Source organism: Hyperolius riggenbachi, chromosome 6, assembly GCF_040937935.1.
Source record: "Hyperolius riggenbachi isolate aHypRig1 chromosome 6, aHypRig1.pri, whole genome shotgun sequence".
Lineage (NCBI taxonomy): Eukaryota > Metazoa > Chordata > Amphibia > Anura > Hyperoliidae > Hyperolius > Hyperolius riggenbachi.
In genome coordinates this window covers 91,030,577-91,050,518 of record NC_090651.1, presented here as the reverse complement: position 1 = coordinate 91,050,518, position 19,942 = coordinate 91,030,577, and the positions used below count along the sequence as shown (strand labels likewise).

General features: G+C 43.2%; 1 protein-coding gene across 1 annotated transcript in view; it reads left to right on the top strand.

Annotated features, from left to right (window-relative positions):
• LOC137522481 (histo-blood group ABO system transferase 2-like) overlaps positions 1–19,942 on the top strand; it is a 160,489-nt gene that overhangs the window by 103,296 nt on the left and 37,251 nt on the right. Inside the window, exon 3 of the mRNA XM_068242546.1 lies at positions 10,064–10,171. Coding sequence (XP_068098647.1) covers positions 10,064–10,171 — 108 coding nt within the window. The remainder of the gene's footprint in view (positions 1–10,063; positions 10,172–19,942) is intronic.

Below are 19,942 nucleotides of genomic sequence, written 5' to 3'. Positions count from 1 at the left end.
TTTTTTACAAATCAATAACTGCAAAGTGGGGTGTGCGTAATTATTCGCCCCCCCTGAGTCAATACTTTGTAGAACCACCTTTTGCTGCAATTACAGCTGCCAGTCTTTTAGGGTATGTCTCTACCAGCTCTGCACATCTAGAGACTGAAATCCTTGCCCATTCTTCTTTGCAAAACAGCTCCAGCTCAGTCAGATTAGATGGACAGCGTTTGTGAACAGCAGTTTTCAGATCTTGCCACAGATTCTCGATTGGATTTAGATCTTTGACTGGGCCATTCTAATACATAAATAGGTTTTGTTTTAAACCATTCCATTGTTGCCCTGGCTTTATGTTTAGGGTCATTGTCCTGCTGGAAGTTGAACCTCCTCCCCAGTCTCAAGTCTTTTGCAGACTCCAAGAGGTTTTCTTCCAAGTTTGCCCTGTATTTGGCTCCATCCATCTTCCCATCAACTCTGACCAGCTTCCCTGTCCCTGCTGAAGAGATCCACCCCCTTCCCGAGCATGATGCTACCACCACCATATTTGACAGTGGGGATGGTGTGTTCAGAGTGATGTGCAGTGTTAGTTTTCTGCCACACATAGCGTTTTGCATTTTGGCCAAAAAGTTCCATTTTGGTCTCATCTGACCAGAGCACCTTCTTCCACATGGTTGCTGTGTCCCCCACATGGCTTGTGGCAAACTGCAAAGGGGACTTCTTATGCTTTCTGTTAAGAATGCCTTTCTTTTTGCCACTCTTCCATAAAGGCCAACTTTGTACAGTGCATGATTAATAGTTGTCCTATGGACAGAGTCTCCCACCTGAGCTTTAGATCTCTGCAGCTCATCCAGAGTCACCATGGGCCTCTTGACTGCATTTCTGATCAGCGCTCTCCTTGTTCGGCCTGTGAGTTTAGGTGGATGGCCTTGTCTTGGTAGGTTTAAAGTTGGCCATACTCCTTTCATTTCTGAATGATCGCTTGAACAGTGCTCCGTGGGATGTTCAAGGCTTTGGAAATCTTTTTGTAGCCTAAGCCTGCTTTAAATTTCTCAATAACTTGATCCCTGACCTGTCTTGTGTGTTATTTGTAAAAATGTTATGTCGCCGCGCTGTAATTCAATGTGAAACAGTTCCACTTAATTGGCAGCAAGGTAATTAATTGGGGTTTTACACTCTCATCCCCTTCGAGCAATATATGAGAAAAATATATATAATACCTGCGCCTTTACATATCAATTATGCAATTTGGAGTTAATAAAATGTAAATTTATTCAAAATACACCAGTAGTCTTAAAAGTTAATCTCAATAAATCCCACACATAAATTCATACCTATTCAATAATTGCACTAATCAATACTGGCCAGTATCAAAGAACTTGCTGTGCACTGCAGTGCTAAAATATGAAAAAATGACTAAAAAATGCCTAAAAAATGCCTAGAAAATGACTGAAGTCTCTTCCCTTGCTGACATACAGCTTCTTCTGAGAGAAATCAGTTTGGTATTATATAGTTCGCTGACATGCAACTTCTTCTAAAAATGATCAGTTGTTCCAATGGTAGGGTTAAGGAAGATGAAAGATGAAAAAATGACTAAAAAATGCCTAGAAAATGACTAAAAAATGCCTAAAAAATGCCTAGAAAATGACTGAAGTTCCTTCCCTTGCTGACATACAGCTTCTTCTGAGAGTAATCAGTTTGGTATTATATAGTTCGCTGACATGCAACTTCTTCTAAAAATGATCAGTTGTTCCAATGGTAGGGTTAAGGCTTTTGATAGCCCACACACTCACGGTTCCGTTGCTTAGCTTGGATACTTCCTTTAGTGTTCGTCCACTCAAGTCTGTAGCAGTTTTCTAGACTGGGGAGGAGTGGGTCAGGCTGCGTTCCCAGCAACTAACGATCGTTGTTACACAGGTCCCGGCCGGAGACCCGCTGCTTGAGGTTCGTGCAGCACACGGGGAGAGCTCCGATATGCGTGTTTGGAGTTGTGGGTGACGTCACCACTCTGCTTCCAATTGCCGACCGGTTTCAGTAGGCACGCCTACCTTCGTCAGGGCTTGCTCTATTGGATACTCCCCCGCTATTTCATAGCCACTGGGACATGCCTCCTCCTTCAACTCCTCACATAGGTACCGCCTTGTTTGCTAAAATGCAAACAATTCTATGTCCAAGTTTAACCCTTTCGGCGCTAGACTGTCTAGTGTGAATATCCATTGTGATTCGGCTCGGGACATTTTTTTAATATAATCTCCTCCTCGCCAGTCCTTCTCTACTTTTTGAAGCGCATAAAACTTCAAAGTATTCAGTGTACCCAAAGGGCAATCTTTAAAATGTTTGCTTAGCGGATGTTTACTTTTACCACCTTTAATGTGGCTAACGTGTTCTCCAATTCTTTCCAATAATTTCCTCTTGGTCCTCCCCACATACTGTTTTTTGCATCCACATTCTATAACGTAAATTACACCAGATGTTTCACAGTTCAAATTTCCGCTTATCTTAAACTCCTCCCCAGTAACATTGGATGTAAAACCACTGATTGGTGCTGCTTTTCTTGTGTTCCTGCACGGAAAACAAAAGCCACATCTCTTAAATGTCCCATCCTTTTTCACCACTGTTGGTTGTATTTCAGTCACCGTTGGGGCAATCATATTCTTTAAATTAGAGGCCCTCTTAAAAATCAACTTCGGTCTCTCTGTCAGTATGCCATTTAAAGTTTTGTCCTGCTGCAATATATGCCAATGGGTTTCTATTACCTTCCTAATGTCCCTCGATTGATCACTGTACTGCAGTAAAATCCCCAATGGGGGTGTGGATTCAATTTTACTTTTTTCTTTCAATAAATCGTTTCTATTCAGAGTTCTTACATTTCTTATATCATCCTGCAGCCTTTGCTCATCATATTTCTTTTCAGCAAATCTTTGTTTCAATACATCAGCCTGTTCATCAAAAATAGATACATCAGTACAGTTCCTTCTTATTCTAGTGAACTGATTCCTCGGAACATTGCTCAACCACTTACGTTATAGAATGTGGATGCAAAAAACAGTATGTGGGGAGGACCAAGAGGAAATTATTGGAAAGAATTGGAGAACACGTTAGCCACATTAAAGGTGGTAAAAGTAAACATCCGCTAAGCAAACATTTTAAACATTTTAAAGATTGCCCTTTGGGTACACTGAATACTTTGAAGTTTTATGCGCTTCAAAAAGTAGAGAAGGACTGGCGAGGAGGAGATTATATTAAAAAAATGTCCCGAGCCGAATCACAATGGATATTCACACTAGACAGTCTAGCGCCGAAAGGGTTAAACTTGGACATAGAATTGTTTGCATTTTAGCAAACAAGGCGGGTACCTATGTGAGGAGTTGAAGGAGGAGGCATGTCCCAGTGGCTATGAAATAGCGGGGGAGTATCCAATAGAGCAAGCCCTGACGAAGGTAGGCGTGCCTACTGAAACCGGTCGGCAATTGGAAGCAGAGTGGTGACGTCACCCACAACTCCAAACACGCATATCGGAGCTCTCCCCGTGTGCTGCACGAACCTCAAGCAGCGGGTCTCCGGCCGGGACCTGTGTAACAACGATCGTTAGTTGCTGGGAACGCAGCCTGACCCACTCCTCCCCAGTCTAGAAAACTGCTACAGACTTGAGTGGACGAACACTAAAGGAAGTATCCAAGCTAAGCAACGGAACCGTGAGTGTGTGGGCTATCAAAAGCCTTAACCCTACCATTAGAACAACTGATCATTTTTAGAAGAAGTTGCATGTCAGCGAACTATATAATACCAAACTGATTACTCTCAGAAGAAGCTGTATGTCAGCAAGGGAAGGAACTTCAGTCATTTTCTAGGCATTTTTTAGGCATTTTTTAGTCATTTTCTAGGCATTTTTTAGTCATTTTTTCATCTTTCATCTTCCTTAACCCTACCATTGGAACAACTGATCATTTTTAGAAGAAGTTGCATGTCAGCGAACTATATAATACCAAACTGATTTCTCTCAGATGAAGCTGTATGTCAGCAAGGGAAGAGACTTCAGTCATTTTCTAGGCATTTTTTAGGCATTTTTTAGTCATTTTTTCATATTTTAGCACTGCAGTGCACAGCAAGTTCTTTGATACTGGCCAGTATTGATTAGTGCAATTATTGAATAGGTATGAATTTATGTGTGGGATTTATTGAGATTAACTTTTAAGACTACTGGTGTATTTTGAATAAATTTACATTTTATTAACTCCAAATTGCATAATTGATATGTAAAGGCGCAGGTATTATATATATTTTTCTCATATATTGCTCGAAGGGAATGAGAGTGTAAAACCCCAATTAATTACCTTGCTGCCAATTAAGTGGAACTGTTTCACATTGAATTACAGCGCGGCGACATAACATTTTTATTTTTATATTTAGTTTGCTCTCATACTGTTGCCAGCAGCTGGTATGATGGAGGACAATTCTAATAATATTTTTGACTATAGCTCAGACCTGTGGAAATACAGGGAAGATAGATTGAGTAGGATTGAATCGTTTTTCCATTCAGGGAATGAAAGACCAATTAACAATCATGATGATGATGTAATTAAGTACAATTGCCGCAAACTTGAGAAATTACTAACCCAAGAAACTAAGAATCTTTGGGAAATTTATACACTTGATAGATACAGGGAGCAGGGGAAGTGTCCACCTGGTTTAGAAGTTTATAAAAATTTAGCTTATGATTTACACACAGAAGAAATTCAGGAAAGTTGGGACAGGATGTTTAAATCATTTTCTATGCAAGTACTGGAGTTTGTTAAAGAAGTGCGGGAGATGCAGGTTATGGCGAGAAGTGAGGAAGTTAGGAGTCTCTATGGGAAATTAGAATCGTTTGCAGATAACGAGACCTTTAAGAATTTAGATTGGAGTATACAGGGGAGGTTAATTAGAATGGAGGAAGAGATTATGCAGAGGAAATTAAAGAAATTCACAAGAGATTCAGTACATTGTGAAGATTTGCAACCATTTAGGTGCAGGGGAGGTGAGCAGGAAGTGGACAGTCAGGAAATACAAGACACTAGTGAAACACAGTTAGTGGTCTTAGATGAGTATGTAGCGACACCAGACCAGACACCAATTGGGGAGAAGAATTTGAAAACAGGGAGCACAAGCAAGGAAGATCTAGAAATTAATGGGGAGAAAGCCATCTCAGAACAGTACGAATTGGAGACCAATCAGGGGGAGGGGAGGGGGGAGGGGGATAGAGTACAGACACCAAAGAAGGTTGTTAGAACAGTGGAGGAAAAGAAGAATAAGACGAGTAGCAAAAGGACAAAGGGTAGAATTAGCTTTGGCAGTAAAGATCATTTAGTGGATATAACGGCTATAGGGTTGGACAAACCACCAATACCTTTGGAAACCAATGTAATTGTACAGATTCCAACACACAATAAATTTCAACCCCTAACTAATACTCAGGAGGCCCCGAGGAGATCCTTAAACTTTATAGATTATAGAACAGTGCTAGACCAGAGAGGCAAAGCCCCAGAAAAAAGAAAAATGGAATTAAGATCTAACATGAAAACGCCACATTATAGTCAGAGTGGGGTGCAAAGTAATAGAATTACGAACCATTTTTTATATAGGGGAAGGGCAGAGGAGCCAAAGCTAGAGGCAGTAGGGGGAGGGGCCGTGGTAAAAAAGAAAAAATAAATGAAAAGGATGAAGTAAACATGGGACCAAAAGAAATAAGAAATGGGATATTTAATCTCAGCAATCGAAGTTTGAACAAATCGGAAGTAACACTGCTAAAGAAGGGATTGAATTTTGCCCCAACTAATAAACTGAACAAGTTTGACACTTTTGTCGGCATTAAGAAATACATGCGACAATTGTGCCTAAAAAAATATTTTTTAAAGAAAGAACCAATAATGAATTTAAATAGAGATGTTATATGCACACCAATTTGAAAGAAAGATCGAAATTTAACCCCACTTATGAAATGAGTGACTCTATGATCACTTTTGAAAATATGGTTTTGAGAGATATGAGGAAAATTAAATTAAAAAAGAACTCTAATTTGACAGCCGAGGAAAAGAAGGCAATTAAAACTTTGAGAGAGGATCCATCCATAGTGGTAAGACCTGCAGATAAGGGGGGGGGGGGTTGTTGTTCAAGACACCACTGAATACATGAAAGAAGCGAATAGACAACTGCAGGACAAAAAAACATATGAGATTCTTAACAATAACCCCAGTCAGAAATTCCAGGGGGAAATGGAAACCCTATTAAGAAAAGGTAAAGAACAAGGTATATTAATGGAAAAGGAATTTGATTATTTAATCCAACAACATCCGCGATTACCGGTATATTATCATTTGCCGAAAATACACAAGAGGGTCAGTGACCCACCCGGGAGACCTATCATCTCAGGGATTGGGTCACTGACCTCAAATTTATCAGAATACATTGATGAATATTTGCAGAAAGTAGTAATTAAGACTGACTCATATGTCAAAGATACCGGACATATTTTACGGATTTTGGGGGATATTGAATGGAAACCAGGGTACATCCTGTGTGTAGCCGATATAAGTTCATTATACACAGTTATTGATCATAAGTTGGGAACTATGGCAGTGTCACACTTCCTGGAAAAAATGACAACGATGCAAAAAGAACAAATTGAATTCATAGAAGAAGCTATATTGTTTATACTAACTCATAATTATTTTATGCATGATTCCAAATATTACCTGCAGAGGGTGGGGACCGCGATGGGGACGAGGTTCGCGCCGGGGTTCGCTAACTTATTTATGGCCTACTGGGAGGAGACTATTTTGGGGGGGCCGGGGGGCCCCGGTGCGGACCTCGTCCTTTGGAAGCGGTTCATAGATGACACGCTTTTTGTATGGAAGGGGGGGGAGGAGAAACTGAAGGTGTTTGTGGAATGGTTGAATGTGAAAAATGATTTCAATTTGAATTTTGTTTGTGAATATAGTGAGGAGAGGGTTAACTATTTGGATCTAGAGATTTATATTGAACATAATGAGGTGAAAACAAAGACTTATTTTAAAAGGGTTGACACAAATAGTTATATTTTGAGAGACAGTTGCCATTTATTTAAGTGGTTGAGCAATGTTCCGAGGAATCAGTTCACTAGAATAAGAAGGAACTGTACTGATGTATCTATTTTTGATGAACAGGCTGATGTATTGAAACAAAGATTCGCTGAAAAGAAATATGATGAGCAAAGGCTGCAGGATGATATAAGAAATGTAAGAACTCTGAATAGAAACGATTTATTGAAAGAAAAAAGTAAAATTGAATCCACACCCCCATTGGGGATTTTACTGCAGTACAGTGATCAATCGAGGGACATTAGGAAGGTAATAGAAACCCATTGGCATATATTGCAGCAGGACAAAACTTTAAATGGCATACTGACAGAGAGACCGAAGTTGATTTTTAAGAGGGCCTCTAATTTAAAGAATATGATTGCCCCAACGGTGACTGAAATACAACCAACAGTGGTGAAAAAGGATGGGACATTTAAGAGATGTGGCTTTTGTTTTCCGTGCAGGAACACGAGAAAAGCAGCACCAATCAGTGGTTTTACATCCAATGTTACTGGGGAGGAGTTTAAGATAAGCGGAAATTTGAACTGTGAAACATCTGGTGTAATTTACGTTATAGAATGTGGATGCAAAAAACAGTATGTGGGGAGGACCAAGAGGAAATTATTGGAAAGAATTGGAGAACACGTTAGCCACATTAAAGGTGGTAAAAGTAAACATCCGCTAAGCAAACATTTTAAAGATTGCCCTTTGGGTACACTGAATACTTTGAAGTTTTATGCGCTTCAAAAAGTAGAGAAGGACTGGCGAGGAGGAGATTATATTAAAAAAATGTCCCGAGCCGAATCACAATGGATATTCACACTAGACAGTCTAGCGCCGAAAGGGTTAAACTTGGACATAGAATTGTTTGCATTTTAGCAAACAAGGCGGTACCTATGTGAGGAGTTGAAGGAGGAGGCATGTCCCAGTGGCTATGAAATAGCGGGGGAGTATCCAATAGAGCAAGCCCTGACGAAGGTAGGCGTGCCTACTGAAACCGGTCGGCAATTGGAAGCAGAGTGGTGACGTCACCCACAACTCCAAACACGCATATCGGAGCTCTCCCCGTGTGCTGCACGAACCTCAAGCAGCGGGTCTCCGGCCGGGACCTGTGTAACAACGATCGTTAGTTGCTGGGAACGCAGCCTGACCCACTCCTCCCCAGTCTAGAAAACTGCTACAGACTTGAGTGGACGAACACTAAAGGAAGTATCCAAGCTAAGCAACGGAACCGTGAGTGTGTGGGCTATCAAAAGCCTTAACCCTACCATTGGAACAACTGATCATTTTTAGAAGAAGTTGCATGTCAGCGAACTATATAATACCAAACTGATTACTCTCAGAAGAAGCTGTATGTCAGCAAGGGAAGGAACTTCAGTCATTTTCTAGGCATTTTTTAGGCATTTTTTAGTCATTTTCTAGGCATTTTTTAGTCATTTTTTCATCTTTCATCTTCCTTAACCCTACCATTGGAACAACTGATCATTTTTAGAAGAAGTTGCATGTCAGCGAACTATATAATACCAAACTGATTTCTCTCAGAAGAAGCTGTATGTCAGCAAGGGAAGAGACTTCAGTCATTTTCTAGGCATTTTTTAGGCATTTTTTAGTCATTTTTTCATATTTTAGCACTGCAGTGCACAGCAAGTTCTTTGATACTGGCCAGTATTGATTTGTGTGTTATTTGGACTTCACGGTGTTGTTGCTCCCAATATTCTCTTAGACAACCTCTGAGGCCCTCACAGAGCAGCTGTATTTGTACTGACATTAGATTACACACAGGTGCCCTCTATTTAGTCATTAGCACTCATCAGGCAATGTCTATAGGCAACTGACTGCACTCAGATCAAAGGGGGCCGAATAATTATGCACACACCACTTTGCAGTTATTTATTTGTAAAACATGTTTGGAATCATGTATGATTTTCGTTCCACTTCTCATGTGTACACCACTTTGTATTGGTCTTTCATGTGGAATTCCAATAAAAATTGATGCGTGTTTGTGGCAGTAATGTGACAAAATGTGGAAAACTTCAAGGGGGCCGAATACTTTTGCAACCCACTGTACATGTGTGTAGATAAGAGCTGGATGCAAATACTTCTGTGATTCAAGGCTCAGTCCTGTGTGCTTTATTATGATGGAGATCAAAAACCACAGTTCTCTTTTTTTTTTTTTTTTTATCCTCAGGGACAAGTCACTTAACAGACTCTGCATAGAGCTACACAAGTTCCAGGTACCAAACAACCACTCTGCCAAAGACTCAAACATGATTCAGCACGTCCTCGTGACTCCGTTCTAACCACTGTATAACAGGCTTAGCTATTGGGCAATTATCCAAGATCTGCCGGCTCTCCGATCAGCATCCACTTGTTACAGTGTCAGAGTGGTACCTTTCTGGTGGTGCTTCTTTTCCACGCAAGCTGAGCGGAGAGCCGGCAGATCTTAGATATATACAAAGCATACCAAAGCCGCAGGACTGAGCCTTGATTCATAGAAGTATTTGCATCCAACTCTTATCTACACACGTAGTTTTTGGGATCGGACAATCCAGACACATGTAACTGTGGTTGTGAGAGCATGTGTGGTTGGTCTGCAGGAGCGTTCCTGGTATATTGCCCAGTGTATGGGGTTTATTTTAAGGGTTTGGTGTTGTGGGATGACAGCCTAGACTATTGGATTTCTGATCCAAAAAAAAGTTTTTGCACTTATAGTTCGGTGAGTGGCGTTTGCTTTTTGGGTTTGGTATATGGCTTTCATCTCAAGTTCACTTCAAGTTATTAGTTCACTTATGCAGAAAAGTCATAGTCCAGTGGTGATACAGCCAGTTGAGCACCATCAAGCTATGCATTACTGGTGAGCTAGTGGTTGTTGAACTATCATTCTCTCAGGCCTCAGCTGGAGTGCTGGGTGATCCAGCTGCAACAGAATGGAAGTACTCCTGTAAATGTCATGTGGAATCATGATTTTTTTTTTAAATTTCTTCTTTTTGCAGTGAACCAACTTTAAAGGAGGAAGACAACTGCTCTCCGAAAGTTTCTGACTTATCTGTCCAATTAACGCACTGTGAGAGAAAACTGCTTCTCGACAACGTGAATGTGAGGTAAGTTTTTTTTCTTTTACATACCTATATTTATAAAGAAAAACTTGGATAAAGATGATGGATCTAATTTAATACATCCATCATCCTGACTACAGATTTACTAAGCTAAACAGCCTGTGTACCTATTTGACGCAAGATGGCACACTGTGAGTTTATGTAATACTCAGCCACTGCAATGCTACTGGTGATGGCTGGCTGAAGTGATTGACAGCCAATGGGCCAGGAGTCAGTGCCGGCTTGAATGCTTACAAAGCAACAAGTGGGCACCATCCTTCCACTAAAATTTATGCAATGGCTTCAATTTACTAAGCATTACAACATTTGGTAATGCTGAAAACAGCTGATTTTACGAAGCATTTTTGTAAAATGTACATGGTGAGGAAAGGAACAGCGCTACTTATATATATTTTTTTAAGTTGCATGCAAGCTATTACGGAAACCAACATCCTCCAATGGTAGACCGGTGCATTTTATTTGAATGCTGGGTGTGTATTTTATCCCACTAGTGGGGCTTGCACTCTCAAGCAGGTAGTCATAAGGATGCAATCTGTTTTTAAGTAGCGCTGTTCCTTTCCTCGCCATGTGCAAATGTAAGTAACTTTGGTCAGCTGCCCCCATGTAATAGCATTGCTTATTGATGTTTATGCAGAGCTTCTGTTTGGTTTCAAGGTGCGTTTGTAGTTTCTTGGGGGGGCTCAGTGCACCTCTGATTGGTGGCCATTCGGAGGCGGCCTGGTGTTGCGCAGATCCACCTTTCCGCATTGTCGATTCATCGAGGCTGTTACCGCATGGCAAGCTGAAATTACTGAGCAGTGAGGGAAATTACCGACTTGTGCGGTAAACACCTCAACAAATGACAGCAAATGTCAATTCATAAAGATTAGAGCATGCAGCAATTACTGGCAGCTCTGAAGTGTTGAAAACCAGCTTCAGGAAACATAAGACATGACTGACAGGAGCAGAGAGCTAATAGGAATAGCTTCTATCTCCTGCTATTTCCTCTGATAGGATGCAACATGTTCTCAGGAGGGTCAAACTTCTCTACTCCCCAGGCAGTGGAGGAGAGAGAGCCAGCACAAAAGAGGTTTCCCCTGCAGCCCGTCAGACTTCTAACCCTTTAGGTTCCTGTTTGAAGATGCGAAGGAGCAAGTGGGGAAATCATCTAAGAATGACATGTTTAACCACTTAAGGACCACAGTCTTTTCGCCCCTTAAGGACCAGAGCCTTTTTGTCCATTCAGACCACTGCAGCTTTCACGGTTTATTGCTCGCTCATACAACCTACCACCTAAATGAATTTTACCTCCTTTTCTTGTCACTAATACAGCTTTCTTTTGGTGCTATTTGATTGCTGCTGCGAGTTTTACTTTTTATTATATTCATCAAAAAAGACATGAATTTTGGCAAAAAAAATGACTTTTTTAACTTTCTGTGCTGACATTTTTCAAATAAAGTAAAATTACCTATACATTTGAGCGCGAAAGTTATTCTGCTACATGTCTTTGATAAAAAAAAAAAAATTCAGTGTATATTTATTGGATTGGGTAAAAGTTATAGCGTTTACAAACTATGGTGCCAAAAGTGAATTTTCCCATTTTCAAGCATCTCTGCCTTTTCTGAGCACCTGTCATGTTTCATGAGGTGCTAACATTCCAGGATAGTATAAATACCGCCCAAATGACACCATTTTGGAAAGAAGACATCCCAAAGTATTCACTGAGAGGCATAGTAAGTTCATAGAAGATTTTTTTTTTTTTTTTTTTTTTTGTAACTCTAGTTTTTATTGAAAAATATAGGCATGGGTACAATAAACTTTGCAGAACACAACATTGGAGATATCAATCAGATCATATAGAAATATCAAAAAGTAGAGACTTTTTCAGTCAGACCAGGATCTCAGTCTCTAACAAGCTTTTGTGCAGAGATAAATCTAAGTATGAGTAAGTCTCTTAGCTTAATTGGAGAAAGTCTTTGCTTTTAGTTTCAGAGGTGAGAATATAGATGGTTTATATAAGAGGTGTCCGGAGGTTCTGCTATGATGAGCACAGATGTAGTGCCATGTTCGTAGGAGCAAGTCCTTGGTTTAAGTCCTATAATATGGCTAGAGAGAGTAAAGCCAGTAGAGGCGGGAGGGTGTAGTATGGGTATGCTTAAGGGAAAAGAGAAGGGAGAGGGAAGGGTAGGGTCGGGAAGGGGAGTGGGTGGGAAGGGATAGGCAGGAAGGGGGGTTTCAACAGGGTACAGTGTTTGGCAACCTCATCCCAACGTGTAGAAAGCTAGGAAAGGTGTTCCTGAAAAACGCAAGGGGTCTAAGGTTCCGGTGTAGGGGAAGAGCTAATCATCAGGAACTGATGTGAGTTCAAGGAGGCATATAATCTGGTGAGTATAGGATCCATGGGCCCCATATTTTATGATATTGAGGTTCAGTGTCCCTCAGGGTGGCTGTCATCTGTTCCATTGTCATAATCCAGTTAATTTTTAGTTTAACTTCTAAGATATTAGGAGGAGCTATGTTTTTCCAAGCTGAGGCTATGGAAAGTCTCGTTGCAGTTAGGATGTGAGTGATCAGACGCATAAGAGGTTTGGGAGTTCCAGGGAGAAGTTTTTATTTTTTGTCACAAGTTAGCGGAAAATGACACTTTGTGAAAAAAAAAAATATCAATTTCTGCTAACTTGTAAAAAAAAAAAAAAAAAGAAATCAGCCACGGACTCACCATAGCCCTCTCTGAATACCTTGAAGTGTCTACTTTCCAAAATGGTGTCATTTGTGGGGTGTATTTACTGTCCTGGCATTTTGGGGGGTGCAAAATTGTAAGCACCCCTGTAAATCCTAAAGGTGCTCATTGGACGTTGGGCCCCTTAGCGCACCTAGGCTGCAAAAAGGGGTCACACATGTGGTATTGCCGTACTCAGGAGAAGTAGTATAATGTGTTTTGGGGTGTATTTTTACACATACCCATGCTGGGTGTGAGAAATATCTCTGTAAATGACAATCTTTTGATTTTTTTTTACACACAATTGTCCATTTACAGAGAGATTTAGCGGAAAATGACACTTTGTGAAAAAAACCAATAAAAATCAATTTCCGCCAACTTGTGACAAAAAAATAAAATCTTCTATGAACTCACCGTACTCCTAACGGAATACCTTGGGGTGTCTTCTTTCTAAAATATCTCTGTAAATGACAATCTTTTGATTTTTTTACACACAATTGTCCATTTACAGAGATATTTCTCCCACCCAGCATGGGTATGTGTAAAAATACACCCCAAAACACATTAAACTACTTCTCCTGAGTACGGCGATACCACATGTGTGGCACTTTTTTGCACCCTAACTGCGCTAAGGGGCCCAAAGTCCAATGAGCACCTTCAGGCTTTACAGGGGTACTTACAATTTTGCACCCCCCCCCCCCACTTGCCAGGACAGTTAACAAACCCCACAAATGACCCAATTTTGGAAATAATACACGCTAAGGTATTCCATGAGGGCCATGGTGAGTTCATAGAATTTTTTTTTTTTTTTGTCACAAGTTAGCGGAAAATGACATTTTGTGAAAAAAACAAACAAACCACAATTTCTGCTAACAAAAAATAAAATATTCTATGAACTCACCATGCACCTAACGGAATACTTTGGGGTGTCCTCTTTCCAAAATGGCATCATTCGTGGGGTCTGTCCTGGCATTTTAGGGTCTCTACAATCATTACATGTATGGCCAGTATTAGGAGTTTCTGCTATACTCCTTATATTGGGCATAAGGGTAATGCACTCTGGGCTGAAAGGAAAAATGAACATCAAACAATCAATCAATCCATGTGGATGAAAAAATATCTGCCAAAATTTTTTGAAAAAAATAAAGAAGGGAAGGCGTTTGCCAGGACATAGGAGCTGCCGCCCCAAAAATCCAAACCCACCAGCTCGTATGCCCTGGCAAACCCGATTTATCCATTCACACCGATCGATGTGGATGAACAAATCATTGCCAGAGTTCTTTTTTGATACAAAGTGCTTGCCAAAGCATATGAAACCCCAACACCACTCCTCGGCCCATATGCCTCGGCAAACGTATCTTTTTGACTGCGGAGGAGAAATCTCGTCCTGCAGCGCTGCATGCACCGACTTGTGTGTAAGCTGACAGACGCGCAATGTTCTGTCAGGATGCACCATCAGTGCTGCAGCTGGTTAGTCGTTCGCTCGGTCCACCTGGAAGGTTATTGGATGGAAAAAGAGAAAAAAAAATACAAAAAAAAAACGAAAAACAAGCAAGCAGCAAAGCAATTGCTTCATTAACATTAATAAACTTTGAACTTTTTTAATAAAAACCTTAACATTGCAAACCAAACATTAACTTCTTTGCTTACCTGTTTTTTGTGTTTTTTAACTTACCTCCCGAGGACAAACTCCTCCCCCATGGAACAATGTGCGAAGTGCAAATCGCACAGAGTTGTGGCGAAGTACATTACGCAATTTGTCCCAAGTGAAAGGAGAGGTTTCTGGCAGCCCTGTGTATTCGGGTCTCTGGAAACCCGATGTTTGGTTTCACACTGCATATTGACATATCCGGTGGGTCGAGCCCGCCGCACCGTATCGTCCAAAACAGACCTTCAGGCAATACCACAAGAGTAGCATTCGGCCTAGTAATGAACTGCGTCGCCATAGACTTACATGACTTCCGGGCTGATCGATATTGCCACAGAAGCCACGCAGTAACGTAGGCATGCACTAGCGTTGAGTCAAGCACTTCCGGCGTAGGGGGGGGGGACCGCAAAGTGTGACTTTTGCTAGGCATTTTGTCCTAACGCATCGCAGCAGTGTGAAATAGCACTGAGAGACCCTTGAGTGCCTACCGCTTTGTGTGGAGTTCCCTACTCTCTAATAGTGTACCTGCTTGTGGTACCTCTCAAAACACTCCCCTAGACATAGGCCAGGCTGGTCAGGACAGGTGGGACAATAAACAGTGGTGTCACGCCTTATTCCAGCCCTGCTGCAGACACGACAACGTTTTCTTCGGATTCGGTGACCTGGGGTACTCGGAATTGGATAGGCGTAATGCCTTCCATGCAGCCGGCTAGTTGCATCTTGAGGTTGAGCCACGGCACCTCCTGGATACAGGAGTTCCATCACGATCTGTTTATTAAATTGAATAAACGATCCAGTTCTCCCAGCCTTACTGTAGAGAACAAAGCTGTTGTAAATTGCCAATTGAATGAGGTAAAAAGACACTTTTTTATACCAGCGTCTTGTTTTTCGGGCAACTAAATAGGGCGATAACCTCTGCTCATTGAAGTCCACCCCTCCTATGTTAGTATTATACTCATGGACGACAAAGGGTTTTTCAATGACCTCAGTTCGCCGTTGAATTTCAACTGTCGTGTCTGCGTGAATGGTGGACAGGAAGTAAACCTCCCTCTTGTCCTTCCATTTCACTGCGAGCAGGTCGTCAGCACACAAGGCGGCCCTCTACCCCATTCAAGTCTGGTGGCAATGAGCCGTTGGGGGAAGCCCCGGCGACTATGCCGCACGGTGCCACAGCATCGGATTTTTTCTATTTTTAAGTGCTGAACGAGGGCCACACTTGTGTAATAATTGTCCACAAAAAGATGGTACCCCTTCTGGAACAAGGGTGACACCAAGTCCCACACAACCTTTCCACTGCTCCCCAGGTAGTCAGGGCATCTGACCGGCTCCAATTTTGAGTCTTTTCCCTCGTAGACCCTAAAATAAGATGTATAGCCTGTGGCCCTTTCACAGAGCTTATACAGTTTCCCCCTATACCGGGCGCGCTTGCTTGGGATGAACTGTTTGATGCGAAGGCGCCCGGTAAAGCGTATGAGGGACTGGTCAGGGGTATAAGCATCTGCAAATCTGGATGACAGGTGGTCTATGAGGGGTCGAATTTTGTGGAGCCGGTCAAAAGCAGGGTGGTCACTTCGATGACAGGTTTCGTTGTTATTGAAGTGCAGGAAGCGCAGGATGTTCTCAATTCGTGTCCTGGACATGGCAACAGAGTACAGGGGAACATGATATGCTGGGTCCGTAGACCAATAAGACCGCAACACATTCTGCTTTACTAGTCCCGTGTGGAGAAGTCCCAAAAAAATTTTAATTTCGGAAACTTGGACTGGTTTCCACCGAAAAGGCTGGGCAAGGAACTTTTCCGGATTGGCGGTTATATATTGTGTGGCCTTACGGTTGGTCTCTGCCACAATTAAGTCTAAGAGATCCTGGGTGAAGAACAGATAGAAAAAGTCTAGGGCCGATCCTAGATTATCTGTCTCCACCTGGACTCCAGACTGGGCAGTGAAAGGGGGAAGTACGGGTGCGGCGGAATCAGGGGATTGCCAATTTGGGTTTGCAAGCACCTCTGGTAAACTAGGGGTACTACGGGCCCGTCTTCTTGGCGGCTGCGACTGTCACCGAACCAGTTTCAACTTCCATGCTGGTGCTCGCCACTTCACCAGGGTCTACGGAAGTACTGGTGCTAGGTCCAGGAGATGTTGTGCTGCTGGTGCCTGCCCCACCATGAAATCTCAGACCAGCACGAACACCACTCTGCTGCCCTTGAGGCCGATCCTGGGTCACCTGCGGTCCAACATGGGGTGTGGTACGTCTGGCTTTAGCCGGGACCTCAACCTCGTCATCACTATCGGTCAGTGAGCCACTGCTCAATTCAGGTTCAAACTCTGACCCGGAAGATTCATCGAATGAGGCGTCCCAATCGTCCTTATCCGACTGGGCCATGTACCTGAGAACCTCATCATCGGAATACCCCTTTCTTGCCATGGTGGGCTGCTAAATTTAGGGGGTATTCCTCTGACACTACCCAGAAAAAAAGAGCACCTACCTAGCAAAAGGGAGTATTTGAGAGGTAGAAAGCTGTGGTCACTGAGTTTTGATAAAAAAAATCAAAACTGATGTTTACAGTGCCACAGCTATTGTAGTGTAGTGTAGTGTTGGTGTTTTTTGCAGTGATCAGAAAAAAAAATTCTGTCACTGCGGTGGGGCGGGCTGAACGCAAGTGCAGGCGAACGATCAGGCCTGATCGGGCAAACACTGTGTTTTTTTGTGGATCCTAGTGACCCTAATAGATCTGACTGCGATCAGTAATGATCACTTACAGATACTATATAGTACCAATGTTGATTAGCGACAGTGATGACGCTAATTAGTGACTGTGGTGCAGTGGGCTGAGCACTAACTGACACTTACAAAGGGGCCTAGCTAACTGGCCTAACTGCTAACACTAGTGATACTAAAAAAGTGACAGTTTTCACTGTTTTTAGATCACTCGGATAGTGACAGGGGGGGGGGGGGGAGGGGGGTGGCGAGTGGGGAATCGGAGGCAATCAGAAACAATCACAGGACAATTAAAGGCAATCACAGGGCAATCGCAGGCCAATCACAGGGCACTCAATTCACGGGACAATCAAAGCCAATCACGGGACAATCAAAGCCAATCACGGGACAATCAAAGCCAATCACAGGGCAATCAAAGCCCATCCCGGCACAATCAAAGCCAATCACGGGACAATCAAAGCCAATCACAGGCCAATCAAAGCCAATCACAGGGCAATCAAACCAATCACGGCACAATCAAAGCCGATCACGGGACAATCAAAGCCAGTCACGGGACAATCAAAGCCAGTCACGGGACAATCAAAGCCAATCACGGGACAATCAAAGCCAATCACGGGACAATCAAAGCCAATCACGGGACAATCAAAGCCAATCACGGGACAATCAAAGCCAATCACGGGACAATCAAAGCCAATCACGGGACAATCAAAGCCAATCACGGGACAATCAAATACAATTACAGCACAATCAAATTGAATGTCAGCACAATGAAATTGAATGTCAGCACAATCAAATACAATTGCAGCACAATCAAATACAATGCACTGGGAAGGTGATTGGGGGGGGTCCTGAGGGCGATCTAAGGGTGTGGGGGGTTGATTAGGTGCCTGCACGGGGCAGACTGGGTCCTGATCTGGTGGGTGGCAGACACAGGGGGTGACGATAGGAGATCAGTGAGGGATTACAGGGGAGAATAGATGTAAACAATGCACTGGGGAGGTTATCAGGAGGGGGGGTCTGAGGGCAATCTGAGGGTCTGAGTGGGTGATCAGGTGCCCCCAAGGGACAGTTTAGGGTCTGCGCTGATGGGTGGTGGTGACAAGGGGTGATAGACAGGTGATAGATGGGTGATACAGGTGATCAGTGGGTAAGGCAGCTATATAGCTGTATACAGTATACGGGGGTGGTCTGGGAGGGGGGTCTGGGGGGGATCTGAGGGTAGGGGGGGTGATCAGGGGACCCTAGGGGGCAGTTAGGGACCTAACCTAGGGGATAGCGTCCCTAGATAGTGACAGGGAGTGATTGATGGGTTTTTAGGTGGGTGGTGGGGTGCAGATACTGGTGTGCTGGGGTGGTCAGGGGGGGTTCTGAGGGCTGGGGTGGGCGATCGGGGGGTCTGTGTGGGTGAAAAGGTGTTTTTTTTTTTTTTTTTACTTATCCTAATGGCTGCCGTCCTCTCTGATGGTCGCACGACGAGTGACCATCAGCGGAGGAGGCAGCCAGTATAATACACTTTGTTACAATAACAAAGTTTATTATACTGCTCTGATTGGCCGGATCGCCGCATTTGAAACCTGCCGGCGCTGCTAATTGGCCGGCGGGTTTCCGAGCAGGGTGGGCGGAGCCTATTGCCGGCGGCGATCGCGTCATTGATGACGCGATCGCCGCACAGCCACCGCTGATGGGCGTATTGTGGTCGTTTGGGCCCGGTCTTTGCCGCCGCCCATCGGCTGAGGACGGTCCTCAAGTGGTTAATGTTTCTTTAAAGGTCATCTAATCTGTGGAAATTAAATAAAATGTTAAGACTAATAGACAAATGCAGAGGGAGTATAGCAAGCATGCATCTAAAGGGATGTCGGGGATGCCTTTTACTATTGCAATGCCATCACAGCATGTAACAAAACAGAGACAACTCCACACTCTTCTGCTGTTACTAAACAGGTTTTTGTGAATTGAAGCCCATTTTTTTGGCAAATTACCAAATTTCTACTGCACTTGTGAAAATCTTGATGAATTGGCAAAAAAAAAAAAAAAAAAAGTCTAAAATACCGAATTCCACTGATCCCAGCAGCCGATGCCTTTGGCTATCTTTAATATACTGCCTTACCTGTTCAACACATTAAGGGCTCGTTTCCACTAGTGCGGCGTGCGTCTCGTAGACGCACGCCGGCACTGAGCGGGTGGGCGGGATCGCAGGCGATTCCCATCAGCCGTGCCATGCACGGCTATGGGAATCGCAGCCTCCGCCGCGAATTCTGTGGGGGTTTCCGGCCGAATCGCTACTGCAAGCGATTCGGCCGGCGGCGCCGTTGTCCCCTATGGCAGAGTTTCCCCGCGCGATTTGCCTGCGGGGAAACTCTGCGGATTCGCGGCCGTTTCCGCGAGAGTGGAAACGGGCCCTAAAACAGGATCGAACTAGCCAAAATGTGAGGCAATGTAAGGGCAGGTATACACAGCACTTGGGCACGACTCATTTTAGCTGATGCTAAATGCTTTGCTGCAAACAAGCAGAGAAGTGTTTGGCATCATTCATCAAACGTGTCACATTTTGACGCCCACAAGGGGACATGGAATCGATACGGTTAGCTGATCTTACATGTAGCGTGCTACACTATGGGAAACGATGAGATCAAGCATGGCATTTGCAGGAATGGTGGTAAACAGTCAAGTTGGCGGCTGTCCCTTCACTTGA